Source organism: Heloderma suspectum, chromosome 3 (genome assembly GCF_057233095.1).
Source record: "Heloderma suspectum isolate Gila_16-S chromosome 3, 16-S_ref, whole genome shotgun sequence".
NCBI lineage: Eukaryota > Metazoa > Chordata > Lepidosauria > Squamata > Helodermatidae > Heloderma > Heloderma suspectum.
This window is the reverse complement of record NC_139460.1, coordinates 266,048,565-266,075,929: the sequence shown is the minus strand read 5'-3', so window position 1 is coordinate 266,075,929 and position 27,365 is coordinate 266,048,565. Positions and strand designations below refer to the sequence as shown.

Below are 27,365 nucleotides of genomic sequence, written 5' to 3'. Positions count from 1 at the left end.
GATGAGGTGATATTATCTGTGCCCTTTCAGAACATCTGCCCACAGGCTCTGAGCATAAAGGTGATTTGCAGGTCTGAGAAATTAATGGAAATACATAATGTCTTCTAAATACCTGAATATGAGCTTTTCAAAAGTCTTGGTTAGCCTTTGTTGATCTCTACTGGGGAAATGTTATGTAGGAGTTCTACATTTAGAAAATGAATAAGAAGCTGAAACACATAGTGGTTTGAAGGAAAGTAAAATTTGGGGTATTTACTGCAATGTGATGTAAAATTGTGTAATAGCATTCAAATTCTGAATGCCCACAGATATGTAAAGCTATGTGCTTTTCCAGTGAATAAACAAAATAAAACAGTGGGCTGGTTTACATGACATGACAGCCCACTGTGGGTTATTTAAGCCATGGTGAGGCTGTGGGGGGTGGGGGTGGCTGCCATTTTGTATATCCAACCTCCATTCAGGGGTTGTTGTGTCATGCACACCTGGTGACCTAGAAGAGATCATGGGTTATGCGAAGGTTGTCTAACCCTTGCATAACCTACACTCGCCAGGTTCACACAACATGACAACCCTAAGTGGGGGTTGGATATGCAGAGTGGCACCTGTGGGTGCCACAGCTTGTTGTGGGTTAAATAACCAATGACGAGCTGTGCCATGTTGTGTAAACCAGGTCAGGGTGTAGCTTCTACCTCCTTTTTCTCCCTTCACTGGATATCTCTCTCTCAAGACAGCTTAGGGCACATCCCTATCCATGTTTAGACAGAAAAAAGTCCTACAAGTCCCAGCCATATTGGCTGGGGAATGCTGGGAGTTGTAGGCTTTTTTCTGTCTAAACACACATAGGATTGTCTACTTAAAGTGTTATTTATCAGGGATGTGAGTTTTATAGCACAATCCTGTGCATGCCTACTCTTATTGAGTTCAATGGGACTTACTCCCAGATAAATGTGTATAGGATCGCGGCCTTAATCACCTCTAGGCAGAATTCTATATTTACTGTAAGCTATGAGCAATCAAATATTGCATATACACCCTTTCCCATAGATCTGGCAATCACTGACATACAGTAGGACAAAGTCCTGTCTTCTCCAAACCCAGAGCAATGTCATTGGACACAGTCATCAGCTGATTGACTCAGAATCAGCTACTGCTTTTGTAAATGTTTGTCTTCGTTTCTGTTGTCTATAAATTATTTAATACATTTGGGAGTGATTTTTGAGAATACACCCATTGCTTCTTAACACTTGGGCATTTATTTATCTTTTCTCAAGAAAACAACCTCTGTGTTACCTTTTAACAATCCTTCCAGTCACTGACCCTATTTATGAGTATTAGGTGAGCTCATGATATATGTTCACAAGATTTAAAATTAAAGGTGTTAATCTATTGTAAGGAGCACACATACACATTTATCAGATATGCACAGTAAAATGTGGACATGATGTAATCTGATAATTTTTAAAATTAGTTTTATGAGCACTGATTCATGTAAATTGGAGGGAAACTCCTTTGTAGTTCTAGATTTCACTGAAACATTTCATTTTTGGGGTCAAGTTGGATAGTTTTTCTAAAACCACAAGAAAAGTATCACCTAACAACAGTTGCTTGTATGTATGTTTAAAAGTTTTAAAGGGCTGTGTGTGGCCCAGTCTGCACATCACAACAACCCAGTTTTTTGTTTTAATCCTGGGTTGTTGTGAACAAATGAGCATGCTGCTGGTACGTGCTGCCAGATTGCTCCCACTGCAAAATCCCAGGTTGTTTGCCGGAATATATGTGCCAGGAACTCTGGCTTGTCTCTCTCCCAACGAGAATCAAAGCTGGGCCTCTTTTTGCCACATGTTACACCTCTGTTAAGAGAACTGCACTGGCTGTCCACATTTAAGGTTCTGTTGTTAACATATAAAGACCTAAAAACTTACCTTAAAGATTGCCTCACCATTATGTTTCCGCCCAGCCCTTGTGGTCTGGGTAGTACTTTTGATGGTGCCACATGCTTCCTGAGGTTCCTTAGGAGTACCTGTAATAAGATAGTAAATGGCGTTTCTATGTGACACTTAATATTGTGCTCTGTTCCTCATAACAATAGCAGAATGCCCATCTTTCACCACAGACAAGATCCTAAGTATGTTTATTGGGAAATTACTCATCTGCTTCAGGGGGAGTTACTCCCATTTTTTTTAGTGCTGCTTCAGCTACCAGCCCTTTAATTAGTTGCTTACTGTTCAATCCTAGGAAGTATACAAACTATATTTATAAAATTACCATACTACAAATAATTTTTAAACAAGTAATGAACAATTATGCAGATCAGAAATGGGTACTTAGGAAGGCTTTTCTACACGAGGCATTTACCGTGTGTTCATCATTCCCTACTCACAGTTGTTGACAGGTTCTTTAGATGAAGTCATGACCCTCCACTTTTGCTTCTGTGTCTAAAGAGCAATTTCAGTGAGTTTTTCAGAGCAGGGAAAGCGCGGTATTTAATTGTAAAAGCAAAAGAAAACCCTTTTTTTACTTGTGCGTGCTATTCCACTATCCAACAGTGCCACCTAGAGGTTATGTCGCAGAAAAGTGAAGCTCCTTATATAGTACTTGGATCTCAGTTCTTCCACAAAACTGAAAGCAGATACAGTGGATTAACAACCGCTTAACAGCCTAATGTAGAAATGCTCTTTAAGTATCCCCTACAAAAGTGAGGAACAAGAATTGACTCAGTAGCATCTAGACTTGAAGTGAACAGAAAGTAATTAATTAAATGGACAGATAAGCCACAATTGTATTTTGCCGCACTGGCAGTCTGGTGCTGCAATTGTATTTTAATTAAATTTTTAAAATCACCATAACCCAGTCTTTCAAAAAATGGCAGGACAAACTGAAACCTCTATATTTCAATAAATATCATCTAGATTCGCCATAAAAACAGAATGAATGATGTCAGTTCCCAAGAAAAGGTATAAAAGAAACCCAGGCTGATGTCATTGTTTAGTAGTGAACACTGCCTTGTAACACTCAGGATAGCATCCAACATAAAAAAAATTGGATCCAGATTTACACTGGAACAACTGTGCTGGTGGAAGTGGACTTCCCTCTCCCTCTTTTCCACAATAACCCTTCCAGCCCCCTGAAAATGCTAAACAGGTTCAGGATACCCTGCTGAATGGGGTGACCTGTGGTGTGGATGGGGGGGAGATCCCCAAAAATCGGGCAGAGGGATCTTACTCAACCAGAGCTCTTCCTCTTGTCAAAGGTGCATTCTGGATCCAACTCAAAAACATTACAAAATTGAAAGTAGAGGTTTAAAAAGTGCAATAGGCAATAAAACAGATACAAGCAGCTTAACAACAGGGAGCAGTGCATGAATATTCCATCAACCCAACAGAACAAATGCCTGCTAGAACAAGAATGTGGCAGGAAGCCAAGAGAGAATGAGCCAAATGGACCTCCCCAGACCTAAAGAGCAGCCTTTCAAGCTGCAAGTGATTCTTGCAACCTCCTCAACTTGGTGCCCCCCAGATGTGTCAAACTATATATCCCATCACCTCCAGAGGGCATGTCCACTGGCCAGGGTGGCTGGGGGTGATGGGAGTTGTAGTCTAACCTATCTAGAGGGCATCTGGTTGTGGAAGGCTGCTGTGACCAATGTTCATATGATTTCTCTCATATTTCTATCATTAAGAAAAGCCACAGATGGTAGAAACACCAAGAGGGAAGCTTAAAGCCTCTCTTGGTATACACAATAATACTCTTAGGGCGAGCTTACATAAATCCACATACATTTTCTTACCTTCTCTGGACCACCTAACTTCTGATCACTTGTATTAAAACCTACATGGAAATGTCTCTTGACCCCAATTTGGAGTTCTAATTTAGCAAGGTCCTCGTGCAAAGTTAGGCCTCTGGCTTCTCTCTCATAGTTCTTATTTGTGTAGCATGTTCATTCTCATGCAGAACTGTAATGGTTTGCCCTATTTTGATATGCAGCTTCCATAGAAGAAAGAGCTCACTTATCATAGAAGAAACAGCTCAGTTAGGACTTAATGGGTGTCTCTTTGTTCTATAAGGGCTAATGACTGTTTTCTATCACTAGGTGCTAAACTGTAATGGCTGTACTATAAAGGATAACATACAAACATTATAAAATATTATAAAATATCAACCAAATGGAGCAGGGCTAAAAACATAACCCATAAATGTATGTTCCCAAATGCAGATAACCAAGCAAAGATTTTAAAAGCCATATATATTGTGTGTAAACTCACCATAGGTTCTATTTTTATCAAGGATATTGGATACTGTGTGGATAATGTCATCATAGTGCTTAGTCACTAAGTGGCATTGGACTTAGTTGTATCTGGGTGGATTCAGGAGTTTTCTGTTGCTGTTCTGTTCCTGTTTAAAAAAGACAATAAAGTTCTTGTCCAGCTACCTGACTGGTGTGTCTTGTAAGCCTTCCGTGGCACATTCTTTCCCTCCAGAGGTAGCAATGCTATTTTTGCACATGGATTTATAATAGCAAACCCAAGTAGTTGGGGAACAATCCATGCCCTCAGCTTAGTGGTTTGAATGAAGCTAGCTGCAGCATATTATGCTCTATATGGGCATGTTTTCTTCCCATGAGGTTAGTTTGACTAGATTAAGAGCTCATTTGAATCAGGCCTGTAATTCAGCTCAGTTTGTTTCTCTCAAATTCTGGAGAGTATTTCATTCTAGAAGAGGCCTGTCTCCCTACTTCCTCCCCTTTTCTTTCCTACCTCTCTGCTCTTCATGCCTAATTCCCTCTGCCTTTGTTTCCCTACTCTGATCCCCTCTTCCCTCTCTTTTCTGTCCTCTTTGCCCCACCATTACGCAGCAGCAGGACCTTGGACGAATTACAGCACCCAGGGTACTAGTTGTCTAGCCTCTCCTGCCACAGGTCCTTTTTCTAGTTTCCTTCTTGCACCAGCACAGCCCCCCCCTCCCCTCCCGTCGGCCACGGGAGATGACAGAACGAGAGGTACGCTATGCTAGCGCTCACTAACTCACTACACTTTCGCTTCACTGCTCAGTACAGGAACTCTGTTCTAAGCACGCTGAATCCCCCTCTCTGTCCGGCTGGCCATGGCTGCCTTTCTTTAGTTTTGCTTTGCAGCACCATGTTGTGATGTGAGCGGTGAACTGTGGTCCCAGCTACCATCGGCTATGGAGTATGTTTGGAGAAGCTCAGACGTGGGACGCAGTGACCACTCTCCTTATGTTACTTCTACTTCCAGAGCCTTTGTGTATCTCAGCAACCTGCTGTATCCTGTGCCCCTGGTCCACCGCGTTGCCATTGTCAGCGAGAAGGGGGAAGTCAAAGGATTCCTGCGTGTGGCAGTTCAGGCCATCTCAGGTAAGAGGGGGGTGGAGCTGGTGATGGGGGAAATTCCAGGCCTGCCTTCCCCCACTTGGTGCCCTCCAGATGTGTCAGACTGCAACTCCCATCTTTTTCAGCCAGCATGGCCAGTGGCAGTCCGACACATCTAGAGGGCAGTGGGTAGGGGAAGGCTGTTCTAGGTGCTCTTGTCTATAGCATTTCCTCCACTCATGACCAGCTCATTTTTTATACTCATGACCTGTGCTTATGACCAACTTGGTTTTTTTAAGTGGAGAGGGAGCAGAAGAGCCCTTTGCCTTTGTGTCGGAATGAACAACTAAGGGCACAATCCTATGCATGTTTAGAGAGAAATGAGACCTACAACTTCAAGCGTTCCCCAGCCAGCCAAGCTGGGAGTTGTAGGACTTATTTCTGTCGAAACATGCATAGGATTGCACCCTAAGGTGCATAATAAGGGGAGGAGGATTTTGCCAAAATATCTGTTGTTGTTCACCCTGGGGAGGAGGAGTTAAAGAGTCCTTTGAGACCGTTCACACATACGTGTACATTATTTGATTATTCAGCATTTCATTGGTCACAGCTGAATGTGTGAACTGACGCAATTGAAAAGCATTGTATATGAGGTGATCAGTGGTAGCTTGTTCACACATGCAATTCCCCACTTGCTGCTGCTGCATTCATGAAGTGATGAATACCTGTGTGTGACCCAACCCTGCATTTCGACGTGTGTGGGAGAAAGCACCTGAGATGCATAATACCATGGGTCCCTGGAGTTTGAGCCAATTGGGACACTCCTGGGGACCAGCTTGAGTCCTGAGGTCTCTGGTTTCCCATCTTTCCCTTGTACTGTTGTTCTAGTTACCACTTCAGGGCAGTGATTTCTATCCCAAGCTAGTACTCTCTTGGTTCTTCCATGCATAGTGCAGGCAAGCAATGTGGTGGCCATCAAAAACTGCTTCAGTATGATGGGGATCCATGTGGGGGTGAGAATTGCACTAGTTTGAGGCAGGGCAAATGTTTCTGCTAAGGCTTAGCATGGACCTGAAAAGCATGGAGACAGAAAGCATACATTACTCCAGTGCTCTGCCATTGTAGTTGCCATGTGTTGGCCAAAGTGGTCTGTTCTTATTTTTCCTCTGTTGAGCCTGGCACAAAAGGTGATTGTGCCTCCCAGAAGTGCAGATGGCTTAAGCAGGGTTTGATTTTGTTGACTGGCTATTCTTTGTGAAATTCTAGAAATACTTTAAAATATAATTATTTAATTTAAAAGATTTTCAATAGACAAATCTAGAATTCTCCGCCTACACATCTACAAGGGCAGGATGCAGAGAAGACACATCTGCAAAGTGCATGAACAGTCCCTTGGGCATAGGGCAACAATTTAAAAAGAGGTTCTGAATCAGTAACAAAGGCATAAATCAGGAGTTGACAACTGTGGGGTACCTCCAAAAATGTTTTTTTAAAAGAGAGGAAATCATCGGCTTGCTACCAAAATTCAGCAGCAAACCAGTCCATAGCACTTTAAGGGTTAAAATGAGCTTGTTTGCAAGTGAAATTTAACCATTTGGGCATGCTGTAGCAGCTATGGCACACCAAGAGGGTCAAATTTAGCCCGCAAACAAGCTAAATTTGGCCCTTTGGGTGCTCCATAGCCACTAGGACACAATTTGGGGGGGGTAATTTTTTTTTTTAATATCAGGGGCAGTGAGTGCCGTGTGTTGCCAACTCCTAGCATAAATGGTCATTTACAAATTCAGTAAAAGTTGAATGTATCAGATATACAAGTATGAGCTTTGATAAGCTACAGCACAGACAAACCCTAACAATCCTTGAAGGATGGACTGTGTAGCTGATTCGGTTCCCATCCATTCAGAAACAATGACAGCTATATAAGAACTTGGCCCAACATACATCATGGACAAATCCCTGAAGATGGAGGCTGAACCTTTTAGAAATAGACATACTGTGGATTTAAGTTGGAACATGGATACAGCAAAGCGAGCAATGGGGCAGTATGATGCTTGAAGAAGTTTAGGATGGCATCTGTTGGAGCAACACATATTCATAATTCCTTCGTTCCTTTAGATCAGAGTGGGCCCAGCTGGTGCAGATGTATAGTGGAAGCAGAGGATTCATATCAGTGATTTGTGCCTGTGCAGAACAGCATATGTGGTAGTACTAGGATCGGATCTGCTTCATATGTAGCACCGGGTTGGTTGTTATCAAAAACTACTTCCATGTGGTTGAGAATCCATATGGGGGTCACAACTGAAGGAGCTTACCATATGGACTTGCCCAATCACATACAAAATATCTGGAACTTCTTGGAGGGTGATGGCAAAAAGAGCAATTGACGTGGCAAGCACAATCAAATGTTATGCCCTACTCCACTTAAACCATCCAATGTATGAATTCCAAGTGGTACCTTCACTGATTCCCATTCATTTGGATGATTCAAGGTGCATCCAGATAGCCAGCCCCACTTTTTACTTTTCCTTCATCTTAGTCTGACTGGACACATGGTAACTATCTAGAGAAGTAGTTTGCAATGTGCAAAAATCATCTTTGATTGATGTCAGTCTAAATGCTGACTGCATTTGCCCTGCATGGCTGGACAGTGCCTTGTGAAATGACTGCATGTGAAAAGACGGGTATCTTAAGAGTCCCTGTCCATGACTCTCAATCTGTAGAGGAGTGTGAGCTTTTCTTTCCTTACTATAACCTCTGGCTACATTCCTATTTCCAGCGGATGAAGAAGCACCAGATTATGGCTCAGGAGTGCGGCAGTCAGGAACAGCCAAAATTTCCTTTGATGATCAGCACTTTGAGAAGGTATGCTATGAAAGCCAGCACTGTCTGAGCATCATCCCAGGAAGCTGATTACATGGAGTACATTGGCCCATATCTAATCACTTATCAATTAATCAGTTTGTTGTGCAGATTCAAAACCATCAGAGTGCAGTACTGTGCACAAAGTAAGGGAGGGGGCAGACAGTACTTGTTAATCCTGAGTTTCATCAAAGACAGCTGTCTCTTCAGTTTCCTAGCATCCTGACTATTTATTTTGCATATGTCCAGTTGTTTGTAGTTCATCCACAAAGCTAAGCAATGAATACCTTAAATTTGCATCTTTTTACAAGTATTAACATATGGAATAAAGAGTAGGCAGGTTTGTTTTCTCAGAGTGAAGTGGAAACCACCATTAACAACATCTAAAGTCATAGACTTTTGTGGTCTACCTATTTGGGGTGGGTGGAGGGATGCTGACTGATACCTCCTTTAATTCATACTGTTCAACAGCAGTGTACTTATCAGATTATTATTGACTGATATAAACACAGGTCTGTACAGGTCCCTCTTTTCTTCAGTCCATTTGCTACTTGAACTTGGCTGTGAATCTCCCTGACCTAATGGTTAAAAAAGAAGAGCAAAATACAGTGCTACAAGAGAAAACAAATACCACCATTTACAGCCTTCATACTTATCCTTTGTATTCCATCCCTTTCTTTTGCTTTCTTGTAGTTCCAGTCTGAGTCCTGTCCTGTAGTGGGAATGTCCCGCTCTGGAACTTCACAGGAGGAGCTGCGCATTGTAGAGGGACAGGGGCAAATAACTGACATAGGACCATCAGCAGATGAAGTCAACAACAACACCTGTGCAGGTATACATCTTTATAGGTCAGAAAGGGGGTGGAGAACTTAGTGCACAGCAGTGAAAAGAAAGGATTTGAGCCCCTTATTGGACCTCCCTATATGGAAAATAGGAGAAGTTACATTATCAGATGCTTTATATCTGCATAGCGTGGTTGAAGGCAGTGGAGCAAGGGTGATAAATAAAACAGTCCTTATTGAAACAAAAAAGCAGTCTTTATTGAAATGATAAAGTGTATTGGGAAAGAAACAGCACTTGCGTGGTCATCCCTACATTATATTCTGTGTTCCTCCCACCCCTGACATCACTCCCTCTAAAAGCAAGCTCAGGTGGTGAGTGCCAACAGGAATGGAGAGCCAAAACCGGGCTGTTGAAAAAAAGAGACGGAGGTATCAAAATGCAGAAGTGCAAAACAAATTTGTAAAAAAACAACAACATACACCTAAGGGAGCAAAACCAACACCCAGTGAGGGCTAAGCATGCTGAATGGCCAAAGAATGCTGCATTTCACAGTTGAAAAGAAAACAGAAAACTGGGGTGGTGGCAGTGGAATGCTGTGCTTGAGTCCTTTACACTCAGCTTATAGTATCCTGGAGGGGATAATTGTTTGGAAGGAACCCTGCACTCCTGCTAGAGGTGAGAATACATCAAAGTTGGGATACTACCTGTCATGCCTCAACTGGAGGAGTCCTCCTCAGAGGAGGAACTAGAGGCCCCAGAAGCCCAGGGTACCCCAGACCAGAGACTGCCACCAGACCCACAGGAGCCTGAACCCTTGGGGGAAGTGGTTGCAGGGCCATCCCTGTCAGGAGAAAGGGACTCTGAGGCAGAGGCTGAGCCACCCCCTGATCCCCAGGAGTGTTGTTGCCTGAAGTGACAGGCTCGTAGGGCTCCTGTGCAAAGGAGTGCTCACCTGCAGAAAAGCTCTCCTCAGGATAAAGGGACTCCTCAGGACTAGGATCTGGAAAGGGAGCTCTGATTGCTGCAGCTGAGCTCTGGGTGGGGGTCCGGCTGGCTTTGGGCTTAAAAGCCTTCACTAGAAACCCATCCGCTGTTGGAACAACTCGGTCTATCCAGCCTCTGCTGTGTACCTTGCCTCCTGAACTATGCCCTGTGGTTGATGCTCTGGTTACTGACCTTCTGGACTGCCTAATGAGCCTGCTTCTGAATGGTGTAATGTACCTGACTGATTTACTGTGTTTGACCTCTTGCTTGGTACCTTGAGTACTCCTGCTGCTGCCTGATCCTCATTGCCTGACTGACTGACCGTGTTCTGACCTCTGCCTGGATTTTGACCACTCCTGCCTTAGCCTAAACCTCCTTGGACTGTAACCTGTGTGTCTGCCCATTTGCTTGCCAACTTGACTATTCTATTGCATCGCTCCCTGTATTTGCTTGCAAACTGCCAAGACTCAATCTAGAGCAGGACACTGCCACAGAAAAGCCACTGTCCCACATTCCCACCAACCTTGCCTCTTTTGGTGGTGGGACATACAGCAGGGCCTGAAAAGAAGATCATAATGTGTGGGCAGATTCATACAGGTGGAGGTGGTCTTTCAAATATCATGGCCACAAGCTGTTTGAGGCTTTTAGGTACAACCCAGCACCTTGAATTGGACCCTGGAACAAATTGGGAGCCAGTGCAGCTGGTATAAGACCAGTGTAATATGGTCTGTAACCCGCAGACTGGAAAGAAACCTGGCTGCAGAATTTTTCACCCTTTGCAGTTTCCGAACATTCTTCCAGGGCAGTTCTATGTCAAGTGCATTGCAGTAGTCTAAACGGGAAGTGATAAATGTGTCACTGAGGCCAGATCTGTTATTCAATAAAAGGAACATGAGGCGCTGGCCATAACATTGTGAAAGTCTGCTGCCTCGTTTCTGTTTATCCTAATGATAGGTTGTACTCATGAGCGTTTTAACATGTGGTGCTTGAATTGTTTGTGAATAGCAGTATGTCCACTGTAGGGTTCAGCCCTATGAGGCTGTTGCAACCACCTTGCCATTTCATACCAGAAGCCCTGGTGGGTGTTTCCACGACAACGGAAGAAGAAGTGAATGGAGGAGTACCTACTTTTTTAAAAGGAATCAACTTTGTTGTGCTTTGGTCCATGCAGGGCTCCACGAGTGAGTGCTCTGAACCAGTAAAAATTGCTTCACAGAACATACTTCTGGGTGAGGGTGGGAGTTGGAATGAATGTCATCTGACTAGCAGGGGCTTCTCAACCAATAAGAGAGGCTTCTCCCCCTTTCTCCTTTGCCCTGAAGCTCCAGATGCACCTGCATTTCAGGAGCAAGCCTCATTGAGCACAATGGGAGTTACTTCTGAGTAGACATGCATATGCTTGTGCTGGGAAAGGGAGGGGGAACACAGGGATGGGAAACCAGCCCCCTTTCTAACCTGATGCTGTGCAGGATCTCCATAAAGAAGGTGTGAAGTAGTTACTTCCTCAGGCAATAACCCAAACAATGAGATCACGCCTTTAGGGAATTTGTGCTTTAAACTGTGATGGGGAACACTGTAAATTGTGATGTGGGCATTCAGGGGACAAGCCTCATTGAGCACAAAGGGAGTTACTTCTGAGTAGACACTACTTGGTTTGTGCAGGGATGGGAAACATACAGGAAACACCCCTTGACCAGGATCAAGGTGAAGGGCACACCCTTGGGCAGGGCTAGCATACTTGAGGTAAATGCAAGGGTTGGGGCACACAGCAACTATACTGTGGAGAACCAGACTTAAGGAAAAGAATTGGACTTTAAGCAGTCTCAGGAAATCCGGTTTTTCCCTGATAAGTTCCAGGGTGGCTGCTGGATGGCCACAACATCATATATCTCTAATGACCTCCAGACGCAGCCAGCTTGGAGTAAATCGCTCATGGAGACACACACACACATCCCCCCGTGATGGTTTTTCCTCCAGGACCCAGCACCTCCTCTACTTTTTACTTTGTTGTGTGGGCCCCATAGGATATAAAACATGGTCTTTATACCAGTGAGGAAATGTTTACCATTTTTAAACTCTGTTTCTCCAGCCACCCCAGAAGATCTTCTCCTGGACAGTTCAGAGAAGTCTGCTGTGGACGGGCCTTTAGAGGCAGCCTTGGAGCACTTGAAGCTGGGTAGCATCTTCACTTTCCGAGTGACTGTTCTGCAGGCCTCCAGCATCTCAGCAGAATACGCCGACATCTTCTGCCAATTTAAGTGAGATGCAGTCCTCCATCCTCATTTGCCCTTTACCCAGTTCAGACAAACTTGGGAGATTGTGATCACTCCTTCCTTTGCAGTTCACTGGCTGTTCTAATCTATTCAAATATATATTTAGATCTATATTTAAATCCAGATTTTCCCAACCTGGTGCCCTCCAGATGTTTTGGACTGCAACTCCCAGGATTCCTGACCGTGGGCTATGCTGGCTGGGGCTGATAGGAATTGATGTCCAACATATCTGGAGCCCACGAGGTTGGGGAAGGCTATTCTAATCTATGTTTAGAATTTAGGTCATTTTAGTGTGCTGAATGTTTAATTTTTATGTACGCCACCGTGAAATCTACTTTTTGGGATGAAGGCATGGTATATACATAATAAAAATTCTGCCCTTTCCAGATGGGAGATCCTGTCTTGACAGAAACTCCAGTCTGTTTAAGTGGTTTTAGCACTTAAAAGTATGAAGGGTGGAGGCTAGGATAGAGCTACATTTTCAAAGTCCCTACTTAGATTTTGTAGTGGGAGGAAGGCCAATGGTTTGGTGGTGAGCCAACAATTATTATGGGAGAAGGAGAACACATGTGAAAACTCTAAGGGACCCTGCAAGATGGGGGTGAGGAACCCTACAGAGAATTATCTTCCCCCCTGCCCCCCAGATCCTTGTCTTACTGGTCTTCCAGTGTGTACACGCCTCCTACAAGAAAGTAATCTACGCAGAGAACATTTGTTATCGGGTGGATTAAAGATATAATAAATAAAGTAAAATAAATTGTGCCTTTTTGCATAGGAAGCCCAGTTGTGACCAACAGACCCCAACTGAACCCATGTTTATATATTGAATATAAATAATATGTAAACTAATAAATAAAATGATATGTAAATAGATCCTCCTGAGATAAATATATTTAACAACAATAATAAAAGCTGTATTTGTTCACAGCTTTATCCATCGCCATGATGAGGCCTTCTCTACAGAGCCCTTGAAGAACACTGGACGAGGCCCACCTCTTGGCTTCTATCATGTTCAAAATGTTAGTACAACTTATGGCACATCTTCCTTTTGACAACTTCACATGCAGGGCCTGCATCCAGGATAGAAATCTCCCCTGGTAGAGCAGGTTTGTGATTGCCATGGAGATGGTATTAATGGCAGCACCTTTTATGTCAAGCAACAGTGTATGCAACTGCCCAATTAAGAACAAGGAGATACTTGGAATACTGTGTATAGTTCTGGTCACCACATCTGAAAAAGGATATTGCTGAGTCAGAAAAGGTGCAGAAAACAGCAACTAAAATGATCAAGGGGCTGAAGCAACTCCCCTACGAGGAAGAGTTACAACAGCTGGGACTGTTTAGCTTAGAAAAAAGGCAAGTAAGGGAAGACATGAAAGAAATGTACAAAACTACGTATGGTGTGGAGAAGGTGGATAGGGAGACTTTTTTCTCCCTCTCTTATAATACTAGAACCCATGAAGCTGATTGGTGGGAGATTCAGGACAGATAAAAGGAAGGACTTCTTCACACAGCACATAGTTAAACTATGGAATTCACTACCACAGGATGTAGTGATGGCCACCAATTTGGATGGCTTTAAAAGGGGGTTGGACAGATTCCTGGAGGAAAAGGCCATCAATGGCTACTAGTCTTGATGGCTATATCCTAACTCCAGTGTCAGAGGCAGTATACCTATGTACACCAGTTGCTGGGGAACATGGGTGGGAGGGTGCTATAGCACTCATATCCTACTTGTGGGTTTCCCACAGGGAGCTGCTTGGCCACTGTGTGAACAGAATGCTGGACTAGATGGACCTTGGTCTGATCCAGCATGGCTCTTCTTATGTTCTTGTATGAAAAAGTACATTGTTCTTGATTCCAGGTGCCTTTCTTATACTATGGATGTAGCAATCTTCTCATGTTAAGACCAGTTGGTCACCTCCTTCTATGTGTGGAAGAACTATTCAAAGCAGTGGTTTCTACACAAGCTGAAAGCTCTATGATAGGGTCTATGAATATTATGAATGACCTAATATAATCTGTATTATATTATTCTATGTGCTACACCAGGAAGTAAGTGTTTAAGATGTGGCATAACCACTGCAGCTGCACAACATGCCCTGTGTCATTGTGCTAACATATGAGCAAATTTAGGATGACACACCAACACAGCAGTGCAAAGCATTCCTTTTTGCACAAGTGGGAAATGGAAAAAGCAGCCATAATTTTTGATAATATGGATACAGATGGGGAGTTCATATTCTACATGACTAGTGTCTTCTAGACAGGGCTTTGGACGGAACTGAGCCTCCTCACCCATAGGATTGCGCTGTAAATGAATGGGAAGTTGTCGATACCCTAGCAAGCTTTACACGTCATCCTTTGTAAGATGAGTTGTCTTATCCCCTTCTGTCCTGTCTTTCAGATTGCTGTGGAGGTCACCAAATCTTTCATTGAGTACATTAAGAGCCAGCCAATTGTCTTTGAGGTATTCGGACATTATCAGCAGCATCCTTTCCCCCCACTCTGCAAGGATGTCCTCAGGTAAGTGTGTCACTTCCATGACAACTAGCATGGCCATAGAATTGCTCTTTCATGGGTATGGCTTGTCTAAATGTAGCCCAGGTGTATTTATTTATTAGCAATATTTATATACTGTTTCTCATTTGAAACCTATCCCAAAGCTGCTTACAAAGGAATGAAAAACAAAAACCACACACACACAGACTAATATCACAAGGCTGTATATGTCCATTTTGTGATATATGGACCCTGTTGCTATAGCAAAAAAGTCATTGGGACTCTCTGTTGGCCTTCTCTGGAGCAGTGGTGCAGCTAGGTAATTTTAGCCCCAGGACATAATGGTATTGCAGCCCCCCCTTTAGACAGCCATGTGTGTTACTTCAGTTGTGAAGCACACAACTAACATTTGTCTTCCCCCCCCAATCCCTCACCATGCCATTCCATGCTTTACAACTGCTTCTACATTCCCAATATGGTAGAGCAACAAAACAAGAAAAGAAAAACTGTGCCAACCCTGCTTTTGAAAAGAATTACTCTGAACATGTGCAATTTCACATTGTGGCAAGTTCTTGGTGGTATGGGGATACCAAATCATCTTGTCTGCGTCCTGAGGAAACTGTATAACGACCAAGTAGCAACGGTAAGAACAGACCACAGAACAATGGACTGGTTTAAGATTGGGAAAGGAGTACAGCAGGGTTGTATACTGTCACCCTACCTATTCAACCTGTACGCAGAACACATCATGCAATGGGCTGGGCTTGATGAAGCCAAGGCTGGAGTTAAAATCACTGGAAGAAACATTAACAATCTCTGATATGCAGATGATACCACTTTGATGGCTGAAAGTGAGGAGGAGCTGAGGAACCTCATGACGAAGGTGAAAGAAGAAAGTGCAAAAGCTGGGTTGCAGTTAAACCTAAAAAAAAACAAGATAATGGCAACCAGCTTGATCGATAACTGGCAAATAGAAGGAGAAAACGTGGAGGCAGTGACAGACTTTGTCTTTCTAGATGCAAAGATTACTGCAGACGCTGACTGCAGCCAGGAAATCAAAAGACGTTTACTTCTTGGGAGGAGAGCAATGACAAATCTTGATAAAATAGTGAAGAGCAGAGACATCACACTGACAACAAAGGTCTGCATAGTTAAAGCAATGGTCTTCCCCGTAGTAACCTATGGCTGAGAGAGCTGGACCATAAGGAAGGCTAAGCGAAGGAAGATAGATGCTTTTGAACTGTGGTGTTGGAGGAAAATTCTGAGAGTGCCTTGGACTGCAAGAAGATTCAAACCAGTCCATCCTCCAGGAAATAAAGCCAGACTGCTCACTTGAGGGAATGATATGAAAGGCAAAACTGAAGTACTTTGGCCACATAATGAGAAGACAGGATACCCTGGAGAAGATGCTGATGCTAGGGAAAGTGGAAGGCAAAAGGAAGAGGGGCTGACCAAGGGCAAGGTGGATGGATGATATTCTGGAGGTGACGGACTCGACCTTGGGGGAGCTGGGGGTAGCGACGGCCGACAGGAAGCTCTGGTGTGGGCTGGTCCATGAAGTCACGAAGAGTCGGAAGCGACTGAACGAATAAACAACAACAAACTACTGGACTTTGCTTCCGTTGCCCTGATTGAATAAACACCATTTTGTTGTAAAAAAAAAAAAGGATAATATATATTTTAAAGTAAAACTAATAAAATGAGCATCTGTATCCATGTACATGCCCAGCTGGCTCCCTCCAACCATAAAATGTTTTTTTCAGAAGAAGAAAGGATGCTGTGGCAAACTCCATCAGCCCCAGTGGGACTCAGCATGCTCAGTTGCTGATGTGCCTCTTTGCCATGCTGCCATCACTTTCCACTCTCTGGGTGGTCCCTTGGGCCCACCCTGGGCTTCAGGGCCCTGGACTTGGGCCCCAAGGTCCAACTCTAGCAGCACCACTGATCTTGAGCAGGTTCCTGTGTTCAGTGACAAGGATTTGTGCCTTGGCAGAACTGGTGCAGTCTGTGCCATAGTAAAATAACTGAAGCATGTCCAGGTATATCATCCAAGCCAGGGAATGGTACAAGGGCACATGCTGCTGCTTCATTTACATTGTTAAAGCTAAACATGCTGTGGCAGGGTCAGTCTCTTGAAGATCACATGGGAGCCTCATGTAAATCAGCATGGCCAGTCAGCTGGGCAAGGGAGCCAATCACCAAATATCAATGCGAAAATTATGGTTGCCATTTTAGAACCTTGTGTGGGTGAAGAGCACTAGAGGCTGGTAGCTCCTATGTCAAGACAGGGTCCAGCACTTTGGATAGCTCCTTTAGAGTTCTGACTGGTTCTGACTGAAACTAAGAGTGGATTCACTGCCCCACTGACATCGGAGTCACCAGCCTCCACTAGTGAAGAGTTGAGGCAACTGCTTAGTCCCTCATGGGCTCATTTTCCAGTCTTTGACCAACGCAAACTCCTGTTGGAGTAACATAGCGAAATCTGTCCTTTGGGCCTCCAGGGATGGATTATTGTATATTTTCACAACGGTTTGTGTTCTTTCTCTCTACAGCCCCCTAAGACCATCCCGGCGCCACTTTCCCCGCGTCATGCCATTATCCAAACCAGGTAGGAGAACAATTGCTCCTCATTCAACATGATAGTTAGTGGAGATGTAGGAAGAAGAAGAGCAGGAGATTGGGGGAAAGAGGTCAGCCCCCACAAAACTGTTGCTTTTGTCTGGGAGAAGATGAATCACAGCAAAAGAGCTTGGAGAGAAACACCAATGTGACTTGTTGCGTGAATGAACAATGCCCAGAATGCAGGGAGGAGCCACTTCCATGCTTTTTCCAGCACTGTTCTAGCCGTTGCCTTGGTATTCTGATGTGCCTACGGGGAGTCACAGGTGGAGGGCAGCATTCCCCATATATATGAGAAATTCCAGTGGGCACTAAGTGCATCTCAGCTCTGGCCTTTGCACTTTTCTGGTGCTGGGGAAAGCTCGGGCTCTTTCTTGAGTTGTTTCCAAACACTGAATTTTATAGGCACCAAGTTAAAACTTATTGCTGAGGCATTTTAGAGTTTTAAAGCTAGTGTATGTGTGGTTTGCTCTGCTGTTTGTATGCTTCTGATTTGTTTTTATTACGGCATTGTTTTACTGTGTATTGTATTGTATTGTATTGTATTGGTAGCACATTTTAGTGTTTATGTGCCTCTTGAGTACCACCCTAGTATCTATTAGGTCAAGAGTAGGGGCTAATCTGGCCTACTTGGGGTCCCAGTCTGCCCTCTGGGGTTCCTGAGATGGCCCCACAGCCTCCCCCTGGCCCCACCACCTTTCCTCTAACCACTGATCATTTGGTGGTTTGACGGCTTTTACACAGTTTTTTCCCCATTCTAAAAGGCTGAAATGCCTCTCCTAAGGCTCAGTTGCTGGCAGTCAGAGCTGTAAGCTACAACATGCTGGTATGTTTTGTATTTTTTACCTCTCCCCTTTTGCCTTCAGCACCTCCCACCTCTGGAATGTGGCCCCTGAGAGCTTCTCTGAAATTGAATTTGGCCCTTGTGCTGAAAGAAGTTTGACACCCCTGCGTTGGGGGATGAACTGAGGCACCAGAAGTTCATCCAAGGAGGAGTTGGAGCAGATAACTAACCACTGCTGCCCCTGCCCCTGTCCCAAATCTCTGCCTAGCATGGTTAAAGCTTGGCTAATCTCATTCTCCCTTGAACCCATGTCATGTTGTACATTTCAGGGGCACACAACATTTAGGGCTATAGGAGTAGGGGTCATGGTTGCAGGCACTGGATAAGCTGCATGTGTCTCTCACAAACCTTGTAGGTATCCAAGCGTAATTGTTTCATTTTGTCTTGTCTGTTTGTCTCTCTGTGTCACCTATGAAGAATATGAGAAATCCCTCCAGATGATTAAGGGCCTGGTAGTCATCATGCTTGCTGGCGAAATCCTGGAAGCCTTCTCTGGGCTCATGTTGTCTGCTGCCAGCACAGCCTCCTCCTTCCCATTAAGAGAGAGGGAGGAATCCAGCCCTGCAACATCCCTGTCAGTTGTGAACTGTGTTGTGAGAAAGGCTCAGAAGCCTGGTTGGTCCCTGGACAAAGCTGTGAAAAGACCCCAACTCAGGGAGGGTTCTTGCCTTGGAGGGTTCCTGGGAAATGCACCCATGCAGTACTCGGAGGACAGGGAAATGGGACCCCATCTAGAACAGCATTGCTTTGCTTGCTGTTCCTAAATTTAGTCTGTATGAAGGCTTGAATGAATCCACAACGAACATGAGTCCCTCCCAGGATGACTTTGATCCCTGAGTCCCCGGGGTTTTCCACTCTGCTGTATGCGGTGCCCCCTGTGTGTTTTCCTGCTGCTTCCTTCTGTTGGGATCTGGACTGTGTGTGTGTGTGTGTGTGTGTGTGTGTGTGTGTGTTGGCTGGCCAGTCCAGCTCAGGAGATGCAGTGAAAGTGTTGGGCCATCATTGCATTTCTTATATTTCTATACCGCCCCATAGCCAAAGCTCTCTGGGCAGTTCACAAAAATTAAACCATTAAAATACACTATATAAAGTATAAAAACCATTAACGTAAAGACATAAAACAGATAGCATACACAACAACCACATATATCTAAAATAATTTAAAACGATCAGCCAGAGACAATCCAGGACCTGATCAAAAAGACTCATTATATGTTGCCAAATGCCTGAGAGAAGAGAAGAGAGATTTTTGTCTTTGAAATCCTTGTCTGCTTTCAGAAGTATCTAGAGATAGGGATATAAATACATATAGCTCCATCATCGTACACAGCACTTTTCAGAATATCATAAGCAAAGCAACAGCAAGACGTTCCTGCTCTGAGGTGCTTGCAATATGGATTTCACCCGTGAGCGACACAAACAGAAGAAGGAGGAGGAATGTCACACCTGAGATGCCTTAATGGGGTTGATTTGTAGAGTCCCAGGGCATGGTGCAACAGGTTTCCTCAGGGGGCCTCAATGCCTAGGTGTGCAGCATTGCTCTCTGCTTGCAAGCTAGCTGGCCACACTCTTTTCCAAACATCCACTCGAGGACTAATGCCCTAGGCCAGCCATCTCCAACTCAGTGCCCTCCAGATGTGTTTGACTACAACTCCCACCACCTACCATGCTGGCTGGGGTGATTGGACTTGCAGTCTAACACATCTGGAAGGCACCAAGCTGAAGAAGAACGCCCTAAGCTCTCAGTAAATTGCTTAGGTATTCATACAGCCAAAGAGCAAGTGGAAGGCATGATCCTTCTTTGCTGCCCTTAATGGCACCATGAGCAAGAATAGTTTCCCCACCTTTCTTTGTGTGCCGTGTGTCTTTCATGCAAACTGTCTAGGCCCAGTCTTTCTTGTTTGCCATTTAGACTGCATTCCTGTTGACTTTCGTTTCATTATATATGAGTCTACTCATCTCATGGCAGGAGGAGATATGTGTAGCCTTGTGCATTTTTGTGCCTGTCCCATCCATGTTCCTTCCATGCATTTGAGTCCAAAGGCCTCCTTCAGACATTACTAGATCTGAGCACTGGCTCTTCTTTTTTTAGACAGTCGGTGCTGGTGGATCGGGCTGTTCTTCCCTTTTCTGTGTGGTGCAGTGAAACCAGTCTCCAGTTAGAGATAACAGGCTTTGCCTGTTGTTACCTTTGGCCCCTAATTCCAGTCTCTCTTCTTGCAGTGCCTGCAACGAAACTGACTGCCATGACAAGGCCTAGCATCGGCCCCTGCCAGTGCAAATATGATCTGATGGTCTTCTTTGAGATCTGTGAGCTGGAAGCCAATGGCGAGTACGTGGCTGTCTTGGCCTATGGAGGGGTGGGGCCATGGTTATCAGGTTTGGACAGCCAAAATGTCTTTATCGCAGCTTAGGTATAGCCGTTGGAGAACCTCTGCCAGCGTTCAAGTGGAGGGCAACCAGATGAGTCTTTATGGGGCAGATTCGGCCTCACTGAAGTCTGAACCAGATTCTTCAGTGCACTGGCAAGCCACCTTTGCCTATGAACATAAGATGCTGCCTTAGACCCTGTCTGACCGTTAGCCCATCTAGCTAGTATTGCCAATAGGAATGTCGCGGGCGCCTGTTTTGGTCCGCAAATTTGACGGACCACTGGCGCCCGCGCCCGCTGAGCTTTGCCCGCTGAGCTCCCCCCTGCTCGCTGGCCCTCTGGGTTGCAGTCGAGCGTCCTCTCCGTGTTCAATGAGCAGCCCGCAACTTACCCGGGCCTGTTCGTCTCTGTAGCAATCGCCATGTTTAAAAAAAAAAAAAAAGTGATCAGCAGCACTTGCCCATAGACTTATATGCAAAAAGTGCTGTGAATCGCCCATAGTTTACAGAGCTATTTTATGTATAACTCTATGGGCAAGTGCTGCTGATCGCCATTTTTTAAAAAAACATGGCAATCAGCACAGAGACGAAGAGGCCCAGGTAAGTTGCGGGCTGCTCACTGAGCATGGAGGGGGCACTCGACTGCAGCCTGGAGGGCCAGCGGGCAGGGGGAAAGCTCGGGGCTGGAGAACCCAAACTGGGATGTGTTCTCACATCCCTAATTGCCAATGCTGACTGGCAGCGGCTCTCCAGGGTTTCAGGCAGGAGACTTTCTCAGCCCTACTGGTAGATGCCAGGGATTCTACTTGGGACCTTTTGCATAGAACACATGTGCTGTACCACTGAGCATCCCCAGCTCACCCTGATTTTATTTGTCCATGCAGCAGGTACACTAAATTGTGTGACGTACACAAACTGCAGAGTCTGCCCAGGGGATGGGAAGGTCCTATGCAAAAATTAAAAAACCCTGCATGTTGTATTGCATTATTTCCCTCAAGATGTAGGGTGACTATGACTGGGTTTGCACAACACTCTAACCCACACTCAGTGTGGGTTGTTGTTGAACCATGGGTTAGCGTGTTGTCTGAAACCCAGGATATTTTCTGCAGGGTGGCTTGTTAACCATGCAGTGTGGCTTATTTTTCTTGAACAAGCCACTTTGAGAACCCATGGTTTGTTGTTGAGTTGTTCAGTGTGGTTATTAAACCACACTGTATGGTTAACAAGCCACCCTGCAGGAAATGTCCTGGGTTCAGACAATATGCTAATCCTTGGTTCAACAAACAACTCACGGTTCAACAACAACCCACACAGAACCACTGAGTACGAGTTAGCGTGTTGTGTGAACAGCGCTATATCTAAAGGAGGACAGGGCTCCTGTACCATTAACAGTCATGCAGACCAGGACAATTCCACACATCTGCTGAGAAGCTAGACCCACCAAATGTCCCTTTTCCACATGACTGTTAAAGGTACAGGAGTCCTGACTTAACTTGCATCTGATCACACAACTGATCACCAGCTATAGGAAACCTATTAAAGGATAACTCCAGAAACTTCCTAGGCACATGCACATTTAGCTCTCCAGTTGTCTCTTTTGCCTAATCATGAACCTTTGTAACTGCAAGTCAGGGTGCCTCCAGAAGAGGCTCTTATCATTCCATCATCCTGCCTCATTCATGGAATTTTAGGGGGGCCCAGATGACATAACCGTGTTCCACCTGTAACCCCCCTGCACTCCCACCACCTCTTCTGCCTTTTTTTCCTTCCATGAAAAATCCATTAAAGAGAAAAAGACAAAAGAGCTGCACAATGCCTTTCAATTGGAAGTGCTAGGAGCTGTCTGTCTCGATGCACCTTTGGAAATAAGTGACATATTCACAAAGTGTTGTACAGAGAAGTTGGGAATAAGGAATGTAATAATAAATAAATAATAAAATAAACTGGCAATGTGTGTGCAAAAGTCAAGCTGAGGCGAATAGCTGCCTGTTGAGAAAAGAGCATACGTGTGCTTCCATAATAGACTATGAATCATTCAGCCCGCTATCCATGTGCCACCCAATATGATCATACACACCTTCTCTGGGGCCTGTCTCTGCAGAGTCAAGAGTTCTTCCTTTCTCTAAACCTGCACGCCCTCCAGCTGAGAGGTGGAGAAGAATACTCTCTGTTGCCTTCTTAGTGGGCTGGAGAGGGCCCTCTGTCCTTCTTTCCCTGTTCTTTATACATATCTGCACCTTCCCTTCCACCATGTAACATAAAAAGAATAATGAAATCCTTTGCATCTTGAAAGCAAAGGATGGAGTGGTGCAAAGAGACCAAACACTATTCCCGAAGCCATGGAGAGCACTGCATCATGTGCGGCGGCAAGTTTGCAATATGGGTCCTTGGATGGGGCTGTGGGTCTCAACCAGCTGTCCCCAATCTAGTGCTCTCCAGAAGGGTTGGGTTACAATCCCCATAATCCCCAGTCAGCTTGGCTATCACCAGGCTGGTTGGGGATGATAGGAGTTGTAGCCCAGCACATCTGGAATGCACCAGGTTGGGGAAGGCTGGCTCAGAGTCACAGTAGTGAGACTAACACAGGGTGGTTGCATTTTTGGTGCACAGACAACCAACCTGCGCAAAATAATGCTGCTATGGACACGCCTTCAGGGGTTAGCGTGGGCAGTAGAAGTGGAGATAACTAAGAGATCACAGAGATCACCTGTATTGTTTCTGGGGCTTTGCAGTGTGGGCTGATATTCTGCATCTTGTCTCACTCAAGTTCTCTTTTCCAGCTATATCCCTGCTGTTGTGGATCACCGTGGAGGAATGCCCTGCCATGGAACATTCCTACTACATCAGGTATTTTTTGCCCCCATGTTGCCAAGAGGCAGTAGTTCTTTTTAGGATTAGAATACAGTGAACACACTAATGGGTGAAGGCTAAAGATTGTATTAAGCCAGAATAAACTAACACAGAGGAAAAGCAGAACACTACAGAGCAAGATTATAAGCTTATGTCCCTTCAGTTGCTGGGAATCTCATCAAAATATGGCAACGGACATGACTCCCATAATGGCCTGGAATGCAGCACCTTTCCAGATCAGCCTGCATGGAGATCCCCACCCTGGGAGTGTCTCAGGAATTCATTTATACTATTATGCTCATAGTAACCCCACCCCCTGTCCTGGCCATAGTCCAATGGCTTCGAAAATGTTTGTCAGTAACCTAGCATAGATACCTCCATCCCAGCTACTCTGGCTAACTTTGAGATCTTGCCAGAGGCATATCTACTAGCCTCTCAAGTTGTTCAGTCTCAAACAGATAACTAGCCCTGGGAGGAAGCATAGCTAACCACTGAAAGCAACAGGCCCAACTGGAAGTCTAGACATCAGAAGGAGCAATTTGTTGTGCACCCCTAAACTCCTCGTAATAGCAATCATCTTCTGTGTTTCCACTACACTATCCACCCCCAACCGCCATCCCCATTCCATATTGGCTCATTGCTAGTGCTGTGATGAATTTTTGTTAGCGTCAGTTTTCAACCCAAAGTTGCCATGGGAGGGGCAGTGAAACTCCCATTGAAAGACAAGCTGCCCCTCATAAAACTGCTTTTCACACTGAACAATGCGCTGTGCTTTGCCAGGAGAAATGGGGAGTGGGGTGGGATTCTGCTGTGCTCTGCTGTGCTTTTAAAGGAGCTGATCTGCAGCACAACTACGTTCCTCCCCGTATCTTGCCAAAGTGCATGCTGAGGGAGAGGCAGCAGTGTGGATTGTCCTTAAGAGCCAGTTTGAAGGAGATCTTCTGCTGTGAGGTCTCCCTTGGTCAACATTTCTGCTCCTGTTCACTTTTGCTCACGAAGAGTCGGACACGACTGAACGACTGAACAACAACAATAACAATCCATTGCCTTATCACCGTTCTTGTAACTGCTGTGCTCCTTTCTCTTTGGGCATGATCGATGGCAGGGTATTCAGAGGAGGATCACAGTCACCTTGGTGCACGAGACAGGTAGCCACATCCGCTGGAAGGAAGTGCGGGAGCTGGTTGTGGGTAAGCAAAGCTTGTCTCTCCCCTTGCATGGATCTCGTTAGCCCAGCCTCCCACAACCTAGTGCTCTCCAGATGTATTGGACTGCAACTCCCATCATTCCCAGCCAGTGTGGGAATGATGGGAACTGCAGTCCAACACATCTGGAGGCCACCAGATTGGGGAAGGCTGTCCTAGCCAGTGCTGAGGCCAAACAGTTGCCTGAACTGAGCAGCCGTATATTCCTAAACAGTGCCATTGGCTTCAGAGAGGCTTTTGGATACAGATGCTAGGCCCTCACAGTCAGAAACGGGGCAATAGGGCCCTATGTGATATAGACCTCTGAGCATGCTTGTTGGCTTTGATGCAGCAACATCCTGCTGGTTGCCTGTTCAGGCAGACAGGGCCTGCATTAGTTCAGGGAAATCCATGCCAAATGACATCTGTTGTGAAGAGCTACTCTGCCCCGGAAGGCTACATCAAAATGATTCCCTTTGCTTTTGCATGCACATTTTGAGAGGTGATCAAATTATAGTGATGTAGTAGGCTTGTTGCCTCTTTTTGGTCCATGGATAGCATGGCTCTGTATCTGGGGATTCCAACATGGTGCCTATGGACACCATTGTACCCACAGACACCTCTCTTGGCATCCACCAGGCTCCCTGCTGCTTCCAATGTTTATTTTACTTCGTATGATTGCTATTAAGTAAAAAAAAATGTTTTTTAACTGGGAAGCTGGCATGCTGCAAAGCCACATGCTCCCCTCCAGCACCATCTTTATTTGAGTTCATAAGAGTGATTTTATGTTTTGGAACCATGGCAGCCATTTTATGAATGGGCACCCCCCCATGGCAGTCATTTTGTGAGAGTGCTTACCACACTCTTCAAAATTCCAAATGTGCCCACCAACCCAAAAAGATTGGAGACCCTTCTCTATATGGTGAGAGTGCAGAAGTGTCTCAGATGTATTACTTTCTTTGCAGCCTCACCTTGACAGGAGGTGATGGATTTAAATGGAAAGGATGGCACCTGGAGAGAGTCATCCCTGTAAACAGAGTGTGTGCCTGTGTGTACATATGTATGGACTCACTGCCCATTGCCACATGTGGCCCTGGGTGCCAAAGTGTTGCCCAACCCTGCTTTAGAGGCTCAGGAATAGACCTGTTCTGCTTTCCATCAGCCAAGAGCAAAATAAATTGCATGTGCTATTTTCTGCTTGCAGGTCGGATCCGAAACACCCCGGAAGGAGATGAATCCCTCATTGACCCCAACATCCTCTCTCTGAACATCCTGTCATCAGGATACATCCGCCCCTCCCAGGATGATCGGTGGGTTCGACCACATGTTCTCCCAGCATGCTCTGCTTATCTACCCTGGCGCAAACATAGTCTCCCTGGAGGTCTTCAGGGAGTGCATGTGCCTAAGTTTGTGGGGAGGCGTTTCTCCCAAAGCCCCCCACCCCTTACTGCAGCACAGCCATGGGGCTAAAGCCATGCTGAGACTAACTAGCTGAGTGTCCAGACTACAGTGCCCAAGTAGCAGTGAGAGAAAGCCAGTGGGTTCCAAAATACTTTCCCCAAGCATCTCCCTCACTGACAAGAGTTTTACCAGACCGGTAGCTGACATTCTAGAGCAACGAGCCTGATGTTCCTAATACCTGTTTGGGCTTGGCCAGGAACATCCGCCGCCTTGTCACAGAATGTCCAGGAGATTAGAATCCTATTCAGACATAGGAAGTTGCCTTAGACCAGGTCAGACCAGCTTGTCCATTGGGCCAGTAGTGACTACACACCACTCTGACTGGCAGCAGCTCTCCAGAAGCTCCTTCTGTCTTTCACACCACCTGCTCCCTGCTCCTTTTATCTGCGGCTGCCAGCGATTGAACCTGAGGCCTTCTGCATGGATGGCAGGTGCTCAGCCACTGAGGGGTGGCCTCTCCCCACATGTGTAGGAGTCTTGGATTTGCCTGTGGGGCGCTGCTACCTCTGCAAACATCTCTTTGCCATACACTGTAAAGCAGGGGCAGGCAACCTTTTTTTCTGCTGAGGGCTGCATTTCCTTGTGGGTAAACCACCAGGGGCTGTGTATCCACGGTAGGCAGGGCCAAATCCAAAAGTGGATGTGTCCCCCCTTTTCTCTTTGTCTTTCTGCCACCTTGTTTTTCCCTCTCTCCCCCTTCCTTCCCACCCAGCAGGCTGCTAGAGAAGGACAGATCGCTCTTGCCAGAGGCCTGAACTGATCACATGCCAAGGGCTTTTGAACTTAGGCTGAAGGCCGTATGGATTTAGGCCAAGGGCTGTATATGGCCTGTAGGCCGCAGGTTGTCAGTCTCTGCTGTACAGAGCTACAGCCTAAGTGAAAAGAATTGCTGGAAGCTTTCGCTGCTGTTAAAGGGTACTAGTCTCTCACACAACTTTGGAGTGGGCTCAAAGTCATGTTCCAGGGCAGCAGCGTAACAATATCTGACAAACTATTCTGCTATGCAGAAGTTCTCCTGCCTAGGCTGATGACAAACATCATAGCTCCCAGGTCTAGAACTGCAGTGTGACTGGACACCCCACCCTGGGTAGCTCAGTAGTGTCTGTGGGGATGCCTTAGAGGTCAGTCACTGCTCCTTTATTTTTGTGCAGTAAGAACTGGTTTTCTGGGGAAAGAATAGCACAGGACAGCTGGGAGCTGGCTCCAGCAGCTTAGAGATCTTTCTGGGCTCCTTAGGGCTTGGTAGCAATGCTTGCATGGAGCACAGTCTCATTGGGGGTGAATCCAGGAGATGGTGACACATGATGACA

At 45.5% G+C, this 27,365-nt stretch overlaps 1 protein-coding gene across 1 annotated transcript in view; it reads left to right on the top strand.

The window, feature by feature from the left end:
* KIF1A (kinesin family member 1A) overlaps positions 1 to 27,365 on the top strand; it is a 140,071-nt gene that overhangs the window by 90,417 nt on the left and 22,289 nt on the right. Inside the window, exons 26-36 of the mRNA XM_084846837.1 lie at positions 5,253 to 5,371; positions 8,103 to 8,188; positions 8,879 to 9,017; positions 12,042 to 12,210; positions 13,154 to 13,244; positions 14,633 to 14,751; positions 17,280 to 17,335; positions 20,414 to 20,522; positions 23,341 to 23,407; positions 24,516 to 24,600; positions 25,799 to 25,904. Coding sequence (XP_084702963.1) covers positions 5,253 to 5,371; positions 8,103 to 8,188; positions 8,879 to 9,017; positions 12,042 to 12,210; positions 13,154 to 13,244; positions 14,633 to 14,751; positions 17,280 to 17,335; positions 20,414 to 20,522; positions 23,341 to 23,407; positions 24,516 to 24,600; positions 25,799 to 25,904 — 1,146 coding nt within the window. The remainder of the gene's footprint in view (positions 1 to 5,252; positions 5,372 to 8,102; positions 8,189 to 8,878; positions 9,018 to 12,041; positions 12,211 to 13,153; positions 13,245 to 14,632; positions 14,752 to 17,279; positions 17,336 to 20,413; positions 20,523 to 23,340; positions 23,408 to 24,515; positions 24,601 to 25,798; positions 25,905 to 27,365) is intronic.